Source organism: Ciconia boyciana, chromosome 23 (assembly GCF_034638445.1).
Source record: "Ciconia boyciana chromosome 23, ASM3463844v1, whole genome shotgun sequence".
NCBI classification, from domain to species: Eukaryota; Metazoa; Chordata; class Aves; order Ciconiiformes; family Ciconiidae; genus Ciconia; species Ciconia boyciana.
In genome coordinates, this window is record NC_132956.1 from 2,657,094 (window position 1) to 2,677,479 (window position 20,386).

General features: G+C 42.2%; 1 protein-coding gene across 6 annotated transcripts in view; it reads right to left on the bottom strand.

Annotated features, from left to right (window-relative positions):
• Positions 1–20,386, bottom strand: part of SRGAP2 (SLIT-ROBO Rho GTPase activating protein 2) — a 113,638-nt gene that overhangs the window by 72,572 nt on the left and 20,680 nt on the right. For all 6 annotated transcript variants that reach the window (XR_012046152.1, XM_072886249.1, XM_072886246.1 and 3 more), the window contains exon 3: positions 2,276–2,468. Coding sequence is in view for 5 of the 6 variants with exons in the window: in XM_072886249.1 (XP_072742350.1) it covers positions 2,276–2,468 (193 nt within the window). In the remaining variant the exon portion in view is untranslated. The remainder of the gene's footprint in view (positions 1–2,275; positions 2,469–20,386) is intronic.

Consider the following 20,386-nt stretch of genomic DNA (forward strand, 5'->3'; position numbering starts at 1 on the left):
CTGTGACAAATACTGCCCACAGACCCAGCAGCCTTTGAGTTAAGAGTTACTTTCTTGCCTTATTCCAACTCTTGACCGAATTAACAACTTGTACATTTGGGACTCAAACCTTGCAGGGGTGACATATTTCAAGAGCAAGGTGCTTTTCTGCCAGGAGCTATCTGCTGCTAATGTAAGCAAAATCGGGAGCCTGAGCAGCGTTATCCCTCTCTCTGCAAAGCAAAGTGAAACTCGCGCTTAGTAACAGATTTCAGAGTATTTCGGGCAATGCCCTGGACTTGACCACAAAAGCATGGACATTTAATTCAGAAATTCAAGGGAAAGTTTTATGTGCTGATAGAAATCACCTGTCCAATTCAGGCTACAATCAATAGCTAGGATATTTGAGGTCAATTTTGTCCAGATACAACTTTATAAAGCCTACCTAAAGTACAAACAGCTCAAAAACTGGGTGCAGGGGGCAATGAGGAAAATGCATTAGAACAAGCAAACAAAATTAAAAGAACCCTGCAGTATCACAGCCAGCATATTTAATTGACATGACGCGTGACACCATGTAGGATTCTGTTCAACTATGGTGAAAACTTCCACATCAAAAATTCACTCTAAACCTCAAAATAGGAAGTAAGCTATATACAATTTTCCCAATGCTGAAAGCTGAATACAAAAGCGTTTCTGATGGGATGTTTCATATCATGTAATATAAAGGAAATCACCTCAATTTTCATGAGAAATAACAACAAAAAACTGAAAAAGACCAAATCATAATGCAGAGGAAAATTATAGCTTGAGACATCATTTCTTTAGTGCCATCTTAAAGGCATGTGTAGAATATGCGCAGCTTATAGTGACAAGAACACTTTCACTGTAAAGGAAAAGAAAAAAAATACTTAAGACAATTACAGCTCTATAGATATGCAGAATAACACTTCTCCAACCTGTCAAATAGCTATGCTTGGGAGTCCTGTTTCCCAACAATGTAGCACAACGTGCATTTTAAATGAGAACTAAAGTAAATGACATCAAAGCTGTACAGAAAGGAAACTGAAATGGTGCCTACTTAATGGCTTTCACAAAAAGAGCTTCTAGCGGAAAGGGAAAGCTGATATATCCCCACATCCCTCCAAACACAGCAACAACAAAAAAACAAAAACACAGATAATGGCCTGACCCAAACAATGCTAAAAGTTACATTGTACTTTGGGTGGAGGCAGACCCAGATGGATCCTCTCAGACCAATCTGTCCAAAGCAGAAGTGATTCACATCCCAAGGCTGCTTTTGCTCCGTGTTTTCCCCCAGCTGCTACCCTGACAACAAAACCCAACAAGCTTGTGCACTGCCCAGATGTCAGCTACAGGAGACCCGTGGCTGTGGCTTCGTGCTGGCCACCTACTCAGTGGGCTGATGTCTCTGTGCCATACAGCCTGCACCAGCCCCTCCTTCATTCACAGGTCCTCTCCTGCATCCCCCTTCCTGGGAAAAGCACCTGTGTCCCTTCCTCCAGGCAGGAGTCAGTAGTAAATCAGAAGGCTCTGAATCCACAAAACCATGTTCGATATGCGTTAGTCATCCCAACTCAAACAGCAAAGCAGGTAACAACCAAAGCAGTATGGTCAGACCTACCTGTAAATAATGTTTCAAGCAGGTGAGAAAACTGATTGTCAGTAAGGATATCTTTAAATTTGAATTGAGTCCCATCAGATTAATATATAGGGATTCCCTCCCCACCCACTCCCCAAAATGGCACAGCTCTATTTGGAAGTATTATTGGCTTATTTCTCTACTGTTTTGAAGTGATAGCAGCAGATACACAACACTCTTAAATCCTACACTGAGTATGTGTAGGATATTGAAAACAGAGTGCTACAATGGCAAATCACAGCATATAACAGATTAGAAACAGTTACTCGTAAAAAAACCAGACCAAAGCCACTGACACTGAAGGAAATCCTGCCTTCGTCCATCAAATCCGGTGTACAGCTTTGCCCACTTTCCCAAGAAAACTACCCGGTTTAGATTGTGCCAATTTTTACTGTTCCACTCCCTGCTGACAACATATGACCTACCAGGAATTACTGAAATGAAGCTAGCAACCGGGCTGCGTGGAAACATGAAATGGGTTCTGTGTTTATCACAAACTTGGGAAACATTTTATTCTGACATCCACAACAGTGCCGACACCTACATTCACTATATCAGCTCTCTTTTTGCATTCCTACCCTTGCGACCACATCTGCAGGGAAAAAGGGCAAAAACAAAAGGCAAATACTCTACTTGAATTGCTGGTCTTTGGTGCTCCTAGTTTTAGCCAGGAATCTCTCAGCCAACTTCTCCAAATTCCTTGAGTAATCCATCTCAATCTCTGCCTTCTTGCGGAAGAAATCCTGCAAGTCCTGCAGTAACTGGACCCGAAGCTCACACTGTTGGTCAAGGCATTTCAGCTGCTCTACCAATTGGGCACGGATCTCTGTAACAAATAAAAGCACTGAAGATTAAACAAAATCCCATTAAAGAAAAGACCATAAAAATTCCCCAGTAAAACATAGTTAAAAATATATTCCCTCATTAGTAATATGTCAGCAAAGCTCCACTATGATTAACTATATCTGCAGACAGAAAATGATGACGATTGCATCTCGGATGCACCGGTCGCAGGAAAGCCATCCAATAACCTGCAGTCCGGTGCACAGATCTACAAGCAAGGCTTTACTGCTGAACAGTGCATCAATTACAAGTGTCAAGTGCGTTTTTGGCATCAAAAAGAAGTGGTCACTGCCCAAAAATGTACTGAATCTCAGTCTGGAAAAAGGACTGAATGCTGCAATACCCCACGTCAGCTCAGAAAATCACTTCAGGGAATTTCTATCAAATTCCTTTGCAGACTACTCTTGATGCAGAAACAAGACGTTGCGCATACTGGGGCACTCCCCAAAGGCACCCATTTTGGATTATTCAGTTAGTTACTGAGTCTCCAGCTGTGCAGCTCTCATTATAAACCAAGCCATCAAAACAGATAAAGACATCCCTTGAGAGAGCCAACATGACAGCACTTCCCATTAGGGAATTATCTCCAGTAAGACTATTTTTCTTTTTAAAATATCTGCAAGTAACATATCTATGTCTAAAGGACCCATAAAGCACACAGATACAGGCGTTAATATTATTATTATGCATAATGGTTACTGAGGATATCTATTTGTATTTACACAATATTTTACAAAAAGTTTTACAAGTTTTTACAAATATGAAAACTTCTCACATTAGCCCTTTAAGCCAGGGTGTTGTTCTCCTTATCTTACTGATTCTGTATTTGAGGGACAGAATAGTGAAATGGCAGACAAACAGGGCAAGAAAACATAGCAGAAATGCATCAGTCCCTTAGCCTAAAAATGCAGAAATATTCAGTGATACAGCTAGTAGAGGTTATTTGGCTTTTATACAGGCAATAAACTCAATGTGAAAACAATAAAATATGCACTTTCATCTAAAGGTCTTTGAGCACTCAAACTTTAGAGATGCCTGCTACTGCTTGACTGTTATCGCTGCTCTTTCCAAAGGTTTTCAGAGATGGGTTGTTCCAAGCTGAATTCAGAATCAGCAATAAAACAAGTAACATTCAGATCTTCAGCATGCACAGCTTTGTTTATATCTATGCATTGCAACTGCGGGCTCCCACAACTTTGTCACCACAACTGAAGATGGGTTAGTATCATTTTCCAAATGCAATTTTTTAATCAACTACTTCATTGCTAATTCCTGAGATACGTAATAATAGAGGCCAGCTTGGCCTCCTCAGCATGCTTGTCCCTTTGCCCAGAAAAAGCATGCCATCTGGACCTCTGAGAGCCTTACTCTTGCCATGCACTATGAGTATCAGTTGCCTTGAAGTGTGCTCACAGCTGCGGGAACAGTTTCAGGGGGTCCAGGATTTGCAATGAAGAAAGCGTGCATCTTTATTTTAGGGACTCCAAAACCCAACACACATGTATACAAATACGGATAATAGTTAGGCTTGCCAAAAAAAAAAAAAAAAAAAAATCTGCAAAAGTGTGGGGTTTTCAAGCTTGAAGATGACCTTGATTAGCACTTGAGTTTGGTAGTACCACTTCTCTGAGACTGTAGTACCCAGGGGCTTCTGTAGCTTTCACTGCGAGGAGAAAAGACAGGCAGCAAGGTCGTAACACAGAACGAAACGGAGTAGTCAAAACGGCGACGTGTGGGCAAAGCCGGTCAAGTTTATTTTTTTCTCAGGAGAGAATTTTAGGAAACAGAAAACTTCTGTCTCTTCATCACGAAATACAACTACAAGCAAATACACAGGCCTGAGTTGTCCACATACTTCTTTAATCAAAACCACTTCAGCAGGCCCGTTTCTCCGGGCCCAGGGAAGCCCCAGTTACACTTCCCTCTCCAGCCCAGGTGGCTGCGGCAGGAAGGGTGCGGGTTCACCCCTGGGCAGGGCCCAGCACCTCCTGGTCCTCCTGGGAGGGCTGGCTGCAAGGGCACTGCAGAAGCAAACCCTGAGGAAGCTACAAGGAGCCTCTACCCTACAGCGGGGTCCGCAGGGAAGGCAGCACAGGAGGCATGAGCAACACCAGGTAAAACCTGCGTATTGCGTTTCTTGCAAGTTTGAGAGATTTCTTTGTTGGTGAGATTTCTTTGTTGGTTGCTCAGTTCCAGCTAGCAAAAGTATTTCGGGATTAGCGGGGGTTAGGAGGGGTACGGGGAAAGAACAAATATGTACGTTAGATCTGCTAGCACTTACTTAAAATTTGCTGTTGATGCTCAACATATACTATATACATCTTCTCCATTCACTTCAGTCCCCAATTACAAAACCACTAATGGATTTGCAAAACTCTGCGCGAGTGACAGGTTTAGTCCCGTGCAATGCAAACAAGACAACCCCACTCTACCTGTGGTTTTGTCATTACGACTTTCATAAAGAAAATAAGGCGAGGTAGCTAGACGATAATAGCACCAAAATGCACAGTAACGTAGTGTTTCCTTGCTGCAATGAATCAGTCTGCCTAATCCTTAACCTAATACTCATCTGCAGGTCTGACATTCAAGAGAGAACATCCTTCAAGGCAAGAAGTAGTAGAAAGCTCTTCCTCCCTTTGTGTCTTCTCCTCCACCCTTTCCTCAACAAAAGGGATGGTCCCAACATAGAAACAACTCTGTGACCTTTTGAAAACTCATTGGGCAAAGACACTAATTTTAATAAGCTGTGCCTTAGTTCCTAGACCCATGAAAAGGTATCACACAAAGAAAATACTTGAGCAGATCTGGCATTTTCTGCTGAGCGGATAACGAACGAGACACAAAATTCAAACGCAGCAAATATCTCAACTGAATATGACGTATTCATGCATTTAGGGCTTGGTCATCTGCAGAGTTTTATTTTCCAGAAAAAGTCAGCTACACTATTAGCATTGATGAACACTAGGCACCACATTTAAAAAGAAGATTGGAGTAGAAATAGGAAATACCAGATACAGCTCTGACAGGTAACGGTGTGGCTACCTACCCTTCTCTGTGCTACAACTGACAGATCTTTTACAAGGGCGACAACCTGGCAAACTGCAAGGTTCTCTATCAGTCATGTTCTCAACTGAGAAACTAGCTCCAGGAGAAAAAGCAGAAATCCAAAGGACCAGTTCCAAAAAACTAGTAGTTCTCAAAGACTAGACCTGGCTGATCTCAAGGCTGATCTCAGAGATCAGCAGAGCACATGTATTTTAATATTAAGTTACAACGAAGCTCAAGCTCTTGGTCCTCAAGGTGGGATACTTCACACACAGCTCTCCTGCTAAACAGCAGCAAGAACTAGTAACCTTTTCCTTTAGTAAGAAATGTGCTATCAGCACTTTTTCTTTATAAATAAACTCAGTGTTTTTTGAGGGGAACAGTGACAGCTGATCGGGCTGCCCGCAGGGGAACAATAAGCTATTCAGCTCCAGCTTATCGAATCTGTGGCGCTGGGCTGGAGAAGGGCAACCTTGCTCATCTTTCAAAAACACACCACACAGTACTTTGCCACAAAATAAAATCAAGAATGTAGGAATTTCCTGAGGCTTACTGGGCTTTCTAGAGTATAAAGTGTCTGCTTGTTTTCCCATTGCTTACACAAGCAAAAGATTTTTTTTTCAGACTTACTCTGAGAACATACCACGGCAGAGTCAGAGGCTGTGCGTGCTCTAACCCGCGGGTCACCGTACTACACAGGACCTTTTTATGTCTGCAGTCACAACCACCACTTTAATTTTGAATTCACTGCTTTCGCATCTTTTAATTTACACAGGTTATTAGGTTAACAGCCACTTTAAACACCAAAAAGCCTTCCACCTCCTTTCCTTTTCTAAAACTTGTAGACCTTCGCGATCCCACCCACTGTGATCATTCAAGACAAGGACCAGCATCCTCAAGACTGTGCTCCTGCTGCCAGTGCTTCAAGTGCCTGAAGGTGAATAAACACATTTAATTCAAGGTCAAGATGCCTGTAGCAGAATTCAGATTAAACACCAGGTATTCTTACTCTCACACTAAGCCTTGCCCTGTATCACAGAACCCTTTCTATCGTATTTGTAGCTCTTGTGGCTGACAACTACATAATTAAAATGTCCCTAATAGCAATAAAAAGTTTTCCATCCGTTTAAAACAAGCCATTTACTCACTTCCATCCCCAGATCATAAAGTCACCTAGGTCACAGAGGGACAGAGTATTGTATAATTCTAGACAGTTGCATAATTTTATTTCTATCCTTTTTGCAGCTACCTTTTCAATATTCCCTGTAGCAGTCAGCAGGCACATCTAGTTATTAACAAATTCAAAGGGCAAGGAAGGATCTTCTACCTTCTGTATTTTAGTCACATTTGTCACTCTGGATATTTATAATCGATTTGACTTTTTTTTTCCCCCTTTTTAAACTTTGAAGTATATAAAGTATTGATAGGCACAAATGCTACTGCATTATCATGAAGGTAATTGTCCTGAACAAAATGCTGGCATTTAATTGATGGTGCCTCTAATACTTCCATGGAAAGGTCATCACCAGTCATTTCCATCACAGGCAAGCTAAGAGACACACTACAGTGTAAGCTGCCACCACACCTAGTCATATCTTTAAAAAATACGGATGATCTTCATGAATTGATTGTTCCTTCTTGAAAAAGCCCGCTAGTTTGAACTAGATGAGTCTCTAGGTGGCTAGTTACATGACAAATCCAAGGTCCCAAAACGCTCCTAACCCTACAATCTTGGGAAGGATCCAGTAAACAAAATTAATAGTAGGTTATCCTTAATTTTAAAAAAGGTGTTGTTTGTTTGTTTTTAAACACTTGAGCAGATTGTAAGAATCATGGTGCAATTACAGACCTCTACTGAACAGTGGGGGCTTCTCAAACTACACCAACCAGGAGAGGGTTTCTACAACGCTCCTGGCAGGAATTTGCGCTATCATAAAACAATATCATAAAACCCAGAGCAAGCGCACATATACACTCTGACTGGAACTATACCTTGCTCTTCTATGGCATGCAACGTTCGGCTTCTGAAAAAGAATTTACCAAAATGATTTTTTTTTTTTTTTGGCTTAAGCATCCTATAAACTAAAGTTGGAAGAAAGAAACAAAGAAATTTCTGTACCAACTTGTTCATTCTTCAGTAAGTCATGTACAGAGCTAGAAGCACAAACTCAGACCCAGGAGACCTCCTCGCCCAGTCATCTCGTGCAGTCTGAGCAACGTTCCTGTTCCAAGCAGGATCATCTCCCTAGGCAGGGTTTCAACTCTTCCCAGCGATAAGCTTTAACTGCTCTAAGTGGATAGCAACACGGTGAATCACGGCCTGCACAGCACAGAGTACCAGGAGAAGGCACAAGCAGCCTGAGCTGCTTTTCAGTATCTAGCTACATCTCCATGTAGCTGCTCTGTAGCTTTCTCAAGATGTCCCCACCCCTATCCCAAATGCCATGCTGTATAAAAAGATGACAAGCTTGGGAAAGGAGTGGGATGACAAAACAAAACAGAACCACCAACCCCCAGCTCCCGCCCAGATTAAACAGCAATCGTCTCACCCACACAAATCTGCTCCAACTGGCAGAGCTGAACTCCAAAACCGGACGCACTCTTGCCTTGAATTAGTGGTCCCCCATGGCTGCTTTGTGAGGAGCAGTCCTCCTCCCATGTTAATGCCATGTAAGCTCAATACAAGCAGGAGGCACATCAAAATCAAAGCAAAACAGAATCAAACCACGAATTAGAAGGTGGAAGTCAGCAGATTCAAACCTTCGCCTGTAGCTCAGTTGCCCCTGACTTTTCAGGACCCTTGCCCAGCACATAAGAAGCAATTACACAGAAGGATTGGAAGTCACCAAGCATTAAATTGCACGCACAGCTCTAACACAATCTTATCTTTCAGGCTACTCGGCAGCATATGAAAGACAGAGCAGTCCAAAATGAACAAAATCTCCGCTTCATACAGAAGGCTGGAGCAGTAATTTCAGATCTTGCGCCTTGTCTGTGATGAATTTCTTAAATCCCCGTCTCCTGAAAGCTGCCACGCACTCGGGTGCTGAACATCAGAGTACGACGGCAGCGGCACAGCATCCACCTGCCCCTCTGCCAACCCCGCTGAGGTTTAGGTTAAGATTGCAGTGTCGTTGGAAGTTAAGACTCCATTCAGTTTCAAAAAATTAACCAACCACCAACACTACAGCTTCGAGTAAAAGTTAAAACCATTTGAATATATAAATAAGTTTCAGAAAATGGTTTGGATTACGTATTTTGACGTATTCCCAGCACATTACTAATTGCTCAGAATTGTTCGCATTTCTCCTACCAACGTATATAAGAAAGGCTGTACTCCAAAAGTGAAAGACTTTGTAGCTTTGTGAAAACAGCCTCAATATTTTTTTTTGGTACATGATACAAATAGGGCTGTGACAAATGACAGACAACAGCCCAACAACCCTGACTATGGCTGGGAGGTTTAAGGACTGAGAAAAGCCTTTATACAGTAACAGTGAGAATTTCATGGAACAAACTACTTTGCTAGCCAAAAGCTGTTGATCATCACAGCCTTAAAAATCTCACTGGTAATCTAAAAACTAGGCTTTGAAGTGAAAATGATATAAGAGGAGGAAATAGAGTCTTTTGTTTAAGACCCAGAGCCAGGAGGGAGATTCAGGTTCATAATCCTGTCAGAAACTGCATGCCCTGGAAAAGGTAAATTTTCCTTTAAAAAACAGGATATTCCTTACCCATTTGAGAAATCGTAGCACTGGGTCATACACATTGATAAGAATCCCTTTATAGTTACAAATATATAAACAGAATTGTAGGAGTTAGTAGTGAAATTCTTTCTAATACAGATTGATAAAACTTTTGAGGTGTAAGATGAGCGCATGAAGTTTTGCATTAGTGAAGTAAAAGAAGAGGACGCAAAACATGCTTTAAAGCAAAAATTAAGGCTGCTCTCAGTGAAGTAATGAGGATGCTCATCTTTTATTTTCATACCTACATCATAATATATTTGCATCACTAATTACTTGGGTCTACCAGCTTTTCTAGGCACAACCAGAGTGTCACTTAAAAGGCAGAAAGCATCGACTGCCTCGCTCCTTATTACAGTTGTTTAATGCCGCCATCACAACTGGTAGCTTGGAAATTTTATAACTAAGCACCTTTCCACTGAACACAGCAAGCCTGTACATTGGTTTTCCATGTCCATACAAAAACTCACTCATCTGCAATTCACAGACTGCAACCTGATGCAAGGCTTCAGCTCTGCAAAGCTTTTAAGCAAATGCTCAAAATTATGCAATTAAACATGTTGACAAAGTTGCCAAGGGATTTCATCCACACAGAATTCAAATAAAATATTTAGATCCTTTCTGTCTAATGAAATAGCCATGAAAGTCTCCTTTGCTATTATCAAAACACAGTCCACGCTGTTGACTTTTCATGGAGGATGTTTAAAAACAGAATCCAGATTAAATTACCCTGTGCAGGGATTCACTGCCCCAATTCCAAAGCAGAGCATGGGTAACTCCTCCTGTGCGCACGAGCAAAGGCCTCATCTTTGTAACGAACCTATAGCACATAAAAACCCTGATAAAGGTAACATGTCTAAGTACATCAGGCAATATAATATTTTTAGGTTCTACAACTGTTTATTCAAAACAAATAAAAGTTTATCAATACATTTCAAATAAGTGAAAACCCAAAACCTACATGCAAGCCGGAGGAGCATTACAACTCCTTCTGCCTGCAGGAAGTTTCACAGCTATTTTAGGATTGGCGGTACTCACTTAAAGGTTTCCCCCAGATGACATCAGGCCAAAAAAAACCTCAGACAATCCTTTGCTTATGCTTTCCCACTTTCTGAATGCAGGATAAAATAGTATGGACAAGTAGCAAAACCACATTTTATCACTGGTTTGCAGCATGGATTTATATAATAAATAATTTAAAAGTCATTTTGACACATGGACTGTTAGTGTAATCAAAAGCAATACACACAGACACCAGTTCTGTTTTCAGTACTCAGAAAATAGCTTGTGCTGACGAACTCTTCGTAGCCTCCAGTAACGAGCATCCCAAGTGCCTGTGCACTCTGGGAGGCAGAAATCGCTTTGGGCTCATTAAGCAACCTGAAATAACATGCTCTCCAAACAACTTTTTAATAGTTATTTGAACAGCTTCCTCTCATGCAGGGTGACGAAGCCAACACTGCATAGATGGCCAAAAATTTGGTGAACATTTTTAACTTAAGGGGTTTTTTTCCTGCTTGAAATGCCCTTTCTGCTTCTGGCCCAGGGCAAACCAAGTCTCCCTGAAGCACCAGACTCTCAGGTATTGTTCGTCACACACTCCTACTGACCGCTCAAACCTTCCTCCCAGAAAGAAGAGATTCCTTCCTCAAACGTGGCTGTGTTAATTACAAAAAAAGGTGGTTAGCAATGCAAGGAGCCTGGATGTGTGCTCCCAGTTCTAGGAAGTCAGGCAATAAATGCAGTAAGGAATAAAGCTAGGCACATGCTGGACACATTTTCAATCAAATGACTGCTGATTTCTCACAAAACCAAGGCTGGCTACCACTAAAATGTAAGTTTCTGGATCCTTTTTGGGAGAGAGGACAGGAGCGGGGATTTCCACCGGGTATTGCACAAGGCGCTCACGCTCCAAGGAGCAGCAGTTTAACTCCTGCTCCCCCACCAGCCCCGGGACCACCCCTGTCCTCCCCGACCACCTTCTGTTTCCAACACGGGCCGTTCTGTCCAGCACGCTACTGACACCACTATTGAACATTTTAAACACCACGAGAAAGTTATGAAGGAATGAAATGTCAGTCTGGGGAAGGCTCATGAGCAGTGATCAATCCTGGGCTTCCCCGTGGAGCATCAGAGTGCAAGAATTAATCAGACTGACCAAAAAGTGTGGGAAATGTACAGAAACACCCTTCAGAAACCACATTAATTCATTTGCAAGCAATGAGCCTCCTGGGTGTGGAGAGAGAGAGGGAGGGGAGCCAGGTACTCATGGCTCTTCATTTCAAAACAGGAGATTTGAATGAAGAATGCTGTACTGTGGCGTTTCACTCTGCACAAAGGAAGTTAAATTCCTCTGTAAAGGGAGAGGCTGGCATTTGCTTTCAACCAAAATGTCTATTTATTCTAGAATGGAAATCCATCAGGAAGAGACAGCAGAACAGGTCCGTGAGACAAAAGCAGAGCTGAGACGCTGCTGGCCCGGCTGAGCTCCGCCAGCACAGGGTGTACTGGCTCTCGCCCCGCGGTTCAGAAATGCCCCAGCCCCACGCACGACGAGGGCTGCGGGACATCTCTCTGCTCCAGACCAGCTTCATTCATTTCTTGATGCTGTCATGAGCGTGCTTTACAGAAAGCAGTTTGAAAAACCATACCTTATTGAAGAAAGCCAGAAAAAACAAAGAAGAAAAACAAGCAGCTAGAACTACGTCCTGAAGTTACCATGAAGCAGGAGATGTAGGATCATTCTGCATATCATTCTGCAGCATGCTAGTACTTCTCCTATGCATTACACAAAACACCCCCCTACCCCCAAAATGGAAAAGTGCATTGTAAAATGCAGAATTATCAACATTATCTTTGCTTTTAGTTCAGATGCAACAAAAGACAAACTGGGCTGGTTATATCTGTTTTGCTCATTCGATGAAGAATCAGCCTTGGTCTATGCCATTAGCTACCTGACACCAGAAGTTAGGAGAGATATTTTCTATTCCTAACTTCTGCAGCCCTGCTTTAGGCTTTTATACACCCACCTTCACAGGCAATGTTAGGTACCTACAGTGCCACTGCCTCTTCCTACTGTCCAAGTAGGACACCTAATTTCCATTCCAAACACTCCTACTCCTTTAACAAATAGTTAAGGCTGTGCCTCACTTTCTCCATTTGTAAAGCTATGCAGGATACCCAACATGAGAGCTCTGTGAGCATTTAGTAAAACTCAAGCCTAAACAGCATCCAGCACCTGCAGAAATGTTCACATCCCCCTCCCCAAAACACACCCCTCGAGTGACAGGGGGCAGAACTTTTTTTCAAAAGAGCTCAAAAATATTTGGGTGTCTTTTTTTGCCCCAAATCTACGAGTACTCTAATTCAGAATGGTGGACTTTAGGCTTAGGAGAAAGGGTTGGGTTTTTTTCCCCTTCTCATTTTTAAAAGTAATTCTGGCACATTTCTCCCAACTGTTGTTTCTAGTAGTTTCTGCTGTGCTTTCCTGGCCTATTTTAGAAACAGTTTCTCTTTGCAGCTCCACAGCAGCCCTTCATGACCACTGTCCTTCCTCCTGAAGTCCGCTCCCCTACTACACAACGTAGAAGAGCTGTTTAATAGCCACAGCTCTAGCCCAAGACTTTACATATGTCTTCATTCTAAGCGTTAAGATTTCCTCTACCGGTGGTGATTAAAACAGAAGTGAAACAACTGCTTCTTTCGCCTTCCAAAATTTTTTCTCCAAGTGTTTCAGCTGCATTATATCAAATATTGTGAGGGGTTTATTTTAATGGCGGAACAGTACTAAACTGAATTGAATTATTCATCAGAGATGTGTAATGCGATCATTATTTCTGGCATTTGCCATATGTTCTTACTGCCTCAATTCACTTCAGGAATCCCAAATTAAACTCACTATATGCTATACATCACCAGACTACCACGTTCATATGCATGCACACACAGAAACATCTATAGGTGAGAAAGTAGCATCCATACACGCACAGACACATGAAATCCATAGCACTAATTGCTTCTTCAGGAAAATGGTCTAGGGATGGACCAGATTCCCCAGACCCAATCCCCAGCCGCCTTTGGTCCTACTGCAAAAACTTGTTAATTTGACATTATAGTTCCATTTCTCTATCTGTCAAGGGTGCTCCAAAGGTCAAGTAAAGTTTGGAAGCGCTGAAAGATACTGGGACGTAAGAAACCAGGAGTAGTATTAATATGAAAAATTATTACTTCTTCCTAATTCATAATACCTAATAGTTACACTCTTACACACAAGTATTTCACGCAAAGTAACATCAAGTGTATTTTTCAAATCAATAAAATTGCTAGAACAAAAGTGGCAATTTACAACTTATATGTTTTAATCTCTCCAATGAAAGGAAAAGCCTGTGGTGAGTTATGTCATATATTTAGAGATACAAACAGAATTATTAATGCTGGTGTCTAATTTAATTTCACCTCAAGATTTCTTCTCCTCCCTCTCCTCTTTGGTACCTAACACGTTAACATGCATAAATGATCGAGAAATAAATGAAGAGGAACAAAGCGGGACGGGTAAACACTTCTCAAGCACAGCACAGCAAACCAAATTTCAAAATCATTCCAGTAGACTGCCAAATTCCACAGTTGTCTTAGGCAGCCAGGGGAAAGACAGATAAATGTGGTGTTGGTTTTCTAATTGCATCAACGATTTTTATCCTTGCTTTGTGTTTAAGTTGACATTTTGAAGAACCAACACCAGTTTCCCCGGAATATTTCTTAAAGATACCAAAAAAGCAACAGGACAAGGCTTCACTTTAAAATCCAATAACTATTTAACAGTGAAAGACTGTTCCAGAGGCATCCTGAAGCTGCCATGGAAATGGTACCTGGTACCCTGGTATCCCTGGTACCCCCATCACGTTCCCCTTCCACTCCTCGGTCTCATTTAGATAAACGACACTTCGGAGCTGCCGCAGTCCGAAAGCGGACATCAGATCTGCAGCCCTCCCGCTCCCTCAGACACCTCCCAACTCCTGTAGCTGAGGGTCCCGAGGAGATCCAAGGCTGGACGTGCTCCCGGCTGACTGTCACGTCGCAGCGGGGACAGACCCACCTGGTCGGTCACGAATAACCCAGCGAGCGCCCAAGCCAGCTGCAGGCCAGCAGCCCGGAGACTTGTACAAGTGAACCATGAAGGATCTCTGCAGCCTTCCTCCTTATACTCCTATTTCCCTTCCCGCTGGAACACCGGGTAAGGCTCTCAGCCCATTGAGAAGGAAGACGACTGTGCAAAGAAGGCAACAAGGTGAGTCAAATATATTGCAGCAGCCCGATCTAGTTGTCGCTGCCTCCCTGTCAGTCCTGGCGGAGACACTGCCCTGCGTGTTTCTGGGAGGTTTTGAGAACTATTAATTACCCATAAACATTCCAGGAGAGGTGAATAATAAGCATCATTACCGACATTTCACAGATGACTTCAACAAGATCAAAAAGGTCCGAGTTATTTGCTCGCGGTACCAGTGGACACTGATGACAGAGCTAGTTTCCACCAGAGCAGCCTCTTATTTTCCTCACTGTAATAATAACTAACACCTGCCATTAAACCAAAACCATTACATAAAATCAAAGTCATGCCTCTTTAAACTGGCATGAGAGTTTACGATAAATCAGTCTTAACTGTTTACATAAGAAATCAAATCGGAGCATTGTTTTTAATACATATATAGCACACCTGAAAAACAGCAGATATAAGCTTAATTTCAAACCACAAAAAAAGTTTATGTAAAAATTTTGTTCCAGTCTCCCTGTTGCTTTCTGGCTCAGTCTTTGTTCACATTCATAAGAAGTTTACACCAGGAATACTCAAGGAAAGCAAAGGTATCCCAAGCAGGCTTTTCCTATACAATCATAGGAAACACAGAAGTCATTCCTTTAGTTATACATATTCAGCTGTGGAAGTGGAGGACTTCTGTCTTTAAGGGAACTTACATTTTATTCTGTAGCACCTCTTTTGTGAAGAGGGGAAATTAATCTTTGACAGAGCCTGCAAAGCTCAAATTATGTGAATCATCATTTTTCTATCAGTTCTTTGTCAGCTACAGCAACACCCATTAATCAGCACAGCTTAGACCAGACCAGGAACAGGGAGATGCTTATTTTTCATGTGCCTTTGTCAGAAAACTGACCTTAAAACTCAGGTCCTCTTTTTTACACACACAGATGCATGCACACTTTATCATTTAGAAATCATTTCTGTGGCTCCAACTTTTACAATAAATTACTCAAAGTTCAATAAAAGCAAACCATACCACATAACACTGTTTGGAAGACATGTAAGGTTCTACCTAGTTTTTGCATAGTAGGTAACTTCTGCAATAAAAAATAAAATTAAAATCCTCTCTGCTCCCCCCCAGTCCCCTCTGGGGAAAACCACCTACTTCCCAGAAAAAGCTTTTTCCAAAGAAACACAGATGCAACCCACCACACAAATCACAGCCATTCATTAAGATGATCATGTAGAAATACGACTAATAGTTAAAAGGAAAAAAAAACATTTTTAAAATAGGTATAAATTTGAATCAGTTGAAGCCAGAGTATGAGACACAAAACCAAGTACTAATCTGGATTCCCAGTACCGATCAGATAATAGAATCAAAGTATTCCCTGAAATCAAGCATCCTGTACAGCAGACATCAAGTACGTGTTCACTGAAAAGCAGAAGATTGTCCAGTGTCATTTCCTTCCACTTCTGAGAAGTCAAAAGGAGCCTTTTTATCAAACAGACGGAAGCAGGGACAGAGGGAAGGAAATAATCCTGCTCTTCTAGAGCATTTGAAAGACTAGGCAAAAACAGAGAAAAAGCACTTGTTAGAAGTAGCTGAATAAAGCTGTGCAAGAGCCAAAGCTTTGCAGGATTTGATGCTTCTAGAAAAATTCAACCCCTAGATACACAAATTATCACTATTAAAAAAAAGCACATTAGGAAACTGAAGTCCTTCCGCACCTATCAACATCAGAAAGCTCTTCCCTCTAAGCAGAGAGCAGAGCAAAACTGACAACCACACACATTTTCCAAAGGCAGGAACAAAAAGCCCTTTTATGCAAAAGCGGGCACGAAACGTGTCTTCTGTACCCCTCAAAGGGCAAGGAGGGGGAGCACAGGCAGGGAAGCTCTGCTTCAGCATCCTCGACACACAGAAGAGCCTGCAACCGGGAGCTTTACTCTTCAGACCACGTCAGGTGGATTTTAGCTTCTGCTGCCGATGCCCAGAGAAATGGAAGACTGTAAGTACGTCTGATAAACTGAAGCCTCTGCCCAGAGATCTGCCTCTGAGCCTGAGCTGGCAGCAGGAGACGGGCACAACCGCAAGTCGCAATGGGGCTGGCATATTTCAAAGAAAGAGTGGAAAAAAAAAATCACCTGGATACGCAGTACGATCTCTTGGTGCACATCCTGGCTTCCCCTCACGTTTGCAAGCACAGGAACCTTTCCTGACCTCTACGCTGTACCCAAGTAGTTTCCACGCCTGGCCAAGTGCTTCTGCTTCCAGGCCCCCAATATCTGACCTCAGCAGTTTATCTTCAGTGGTTTGAAACCCCTAAAGATCTGCACTACAACTCGGTTTCTTTTCTTCTTTTTTTTTTGTGTTGGACCCCCAAAAGACAATACTGAGTTTAGAAATTTTTTATTTTTCCCTGCAGACTGATCCCAGCAGGGCAGGTGCCGTACCGTGCCTCCTCCATACAGCTCGAGCTCTATTCGAGCCCTGATTAGCAACTCACTTCATTTTTCATTTGCTTAATGCAACTCCACAAAGAACAATTCAGTCCCTAGAAAATGCCACCAAAAAAAAAAAAAAAGAAAATCAAGGTTTATTGAAGCCGTGTGGACAGGAGGAAACCAAAGCACACGTAACCCATTCACTGTTGCAATTCAGATACTGGGTGTGACTTATTTACCCTTACTATTTGAAGATCCAGCCATCTGCCAAAAGGAGCCCGTGAACGAGCACCGTACAGCACCAGCCAAAGTCAACATGGAAGCCGGGAGCGAAGCGTTCGGCTTCGGCTCTTCCGCCAGCCTCACTACAAGGAATGTTTATGTTGGTTCATTTACCAGTGACTTAAAACAACACGCCCAAATCAGCCAACCAACCAACCAGCCCAGCACAGAAATATGAGAAATAGCTTGGAAGACTTCTGAGTGCCAACTATTTATTTTATGGGCCAGTCATTCTCAGTTTCAGTGTGAATTCAGGTTCAAGTTACTTCAAGACATCTCTCCATCCTCCCTTTGAAAAAAGCACTTGGGATTGGAGACAGGAAATGTCGCCCTATAAAAGTCCTTCATTGGCACGCCAGTTTATCCAGAGATTTAAGCAGCCCAGGAATATCCATGTTTCTCAATCTCATTAAGATGCCAAAGATGGTGGAGCATTTTGTTTGGTTTTGGGGGGGTTTGTTTTGGGGGTTTTTTTGGAAATACATATACTTAACAAAAGCCTATGTCGGGAAGGGCTATGAATAATACTGCCTTAACAAGATGGAGCAAGAAAATAAATAGTGTAGTAAAATCTCCATTGATAAAGTTACATGTGTAACTTTCGATAAAACTTACTTAAATTTGATTTATATGCTGACAACACCTCAGATAATGTATGAAATCCAGTTATTGACATCCTTGAGTTATGAATTATCAATACAAGACATTTCATTTTCTTTTATTGTTCATTATGTGCATAAATCATTAATGCCACGAAGCTGTGACTGACATTTGTAAATTCTCATAGTGGTGGACCATTATTATCAAGAAACATTCCTGCGAAGAGCCAGGACAGATGGATTTGTTATCACCATTTAAAATCCAACACTTTCGCAGGAACATCAGAATAACTTACAGTGGGAAGTGAGCAGTGAAAGCTTCAGATGCTCTGGTCCTATTTTCGTTTTCAAGAGAATGAATGGTAATTTCCCATTAACATGAGAGATCTGTTCTTTTATTGCTAGAAAGCCATCAGCTATCTGAACAGAACGAGTAACCTTATCAAAGCAAGACACTGCACCTTACAGTCTGACTCACACTGAGACCATCTGGACAAAACATTCAGACAAGAGCTTTAAAAAAAACCCAACATCTTGAAACAAATTGCCAGACAGGATTACACAAAACGATCTGTCGAACGTGTTAGAGACAGCCAGAAAATCTTTGAAAGTAGACAGAGGATAGGAAATGTGTATCCTTTTGGGATCTGCGTACGACTTATCTCTTTACATTTCAACGTTTTCAGATATAAAACCCGAGAGCAGGTAACGCACTGGGGGTTAAAGGAAGCCCACGGTCCTAAGGTGTCTTAAGAGCCATTAAAGGATCAAGTCACGGTTTGCCATAAAGAATCGATCCCCACCCACCCCCTTAAGTTATTGCCATGTAGGAGCAATTCTGGACCTGCTAACCCATCTTCGTCAGCTGCTTTTCTAAGTTAAAACAGCAATCCCCAAACACAAGTGCTGGGACACTGTTTCTTCTTACCAACTAGAAAATAAATACTCAGACCCCAGGTATTCTCGGTCGTTTCTACCTCAATTTCCCCTGACAGCAGTCAGCAATGGCTCCAGCTACTAGTAAAAACCCAAACCTTAGACTTGATTACCCAGGGTAGTTTTTAATCCTTTATCTGCGAAAGCTGCGCGCTGACAGAGACAAACCACTGAATACAGGTCATTTCACATTTGCCTTTCCCGTTGAGTCCATACGTCATTTGCCAAAGGACATACAGATAAAGTCAGCCGAACTTCCCACTACTCCCCCTGACAGCTTAATTACTGTCTCAAATTTGGAGCAAGCCATGACAACTTCGCATTTGTTTCCACATTTCATTTTTATGACACTCCAACATCTGCAGAGGATGCTGTAATTAAAAAGGAATAAAATTATGTTTAAAAAAAACCTGGACGCAATCAGCTTATTTGCCTGAAGAAAATGGATTACATAGCAAGTGAGCAAGTACAGATGCTCTTCAGCAAGAGCAAGTAGTCAGCCAGCAAACTGTAAAGGCCTGAATTACACACAGTACTGCAACTCCAAAAAATAAAGCTTGTGAAAAGCAAAGCAGATGCTCTGTCTTGTTCTTAAGTATTTCACTGTTTTAAGAACCCTGGGCTTTTTTGTTTGATAAATTCCAGCAGTTTGATGGTAAGTTACTTTTAGGGGGAAGTCGGGGTTGAGCTTAGGGGAAGGCAAAAGGACACCATGTAGAAGCAAACCAAGAGAAAAAGGATAAATCGAAGTGTATTTTTGCTATTAAACGTCCAGCACCATTTCAAAAGGAAAAAAAGCCACTAAGAAATGCAGTTCAGGGAAAGTAGTGATACTGCAGTATCATTGCAAAGGAAGCAAGAACACAGATGTAAAGCGCTGTGTGTACCAACACGGCAACAGCCCATTTCACCGCAGGACAAACGCCTGCCCCTTGCCCTGTCCCATATTTACGGAGTACAGCAACTAGACTCCCATCCCTAACGTTGCATTCTCCCTTGTTCTTCCTCCTGTGTCTGCAGACAGGGCAGACTAAAAAGAACTGTAAGAAAATCCCCTGCATTGAACAGCACCGTGTTCAGCACAGCTGCTGACGTTACATTTGGCTGCCTCATAGCATGGCTGGAAGTTTACTCTATGTTGGACTGGGAATACCATCACACTAATGAGATAAGCATAAGGCATCAGTCGTTGCAGCATTCCTACTTACAAGTAACCTACTCTGCAAGCCAGCAGTGCAAAACCTCCTCAAGAACAGGATGTCCAGCTTTTAATCTCCTTCTAAAGTATAGCTAAGAAACCATTGCATGGGAAGGAAGTCAAGCCAATCAGTCTGAAGGCAGCCCAATACATTCTGGCTTTCCACCTCACCCCACCTGAAAAACTTCATTTTTCGCTGCTGTGACACTCAGCAGCACTCCTGTGCATCCTCATAGATGATGTACAGAAGGACTGGACCGAAACGAACAGCTCCACATTTGGAGCTTGCATCAGCAACATACTCAGCAATGCAAATGATCTTCCTCAAATTCAAGAGCCTGCAGAGAAGTCAACGTGCCTGGTGACCGCAGCTGCTTCCCCTACGGCCAAGACCGA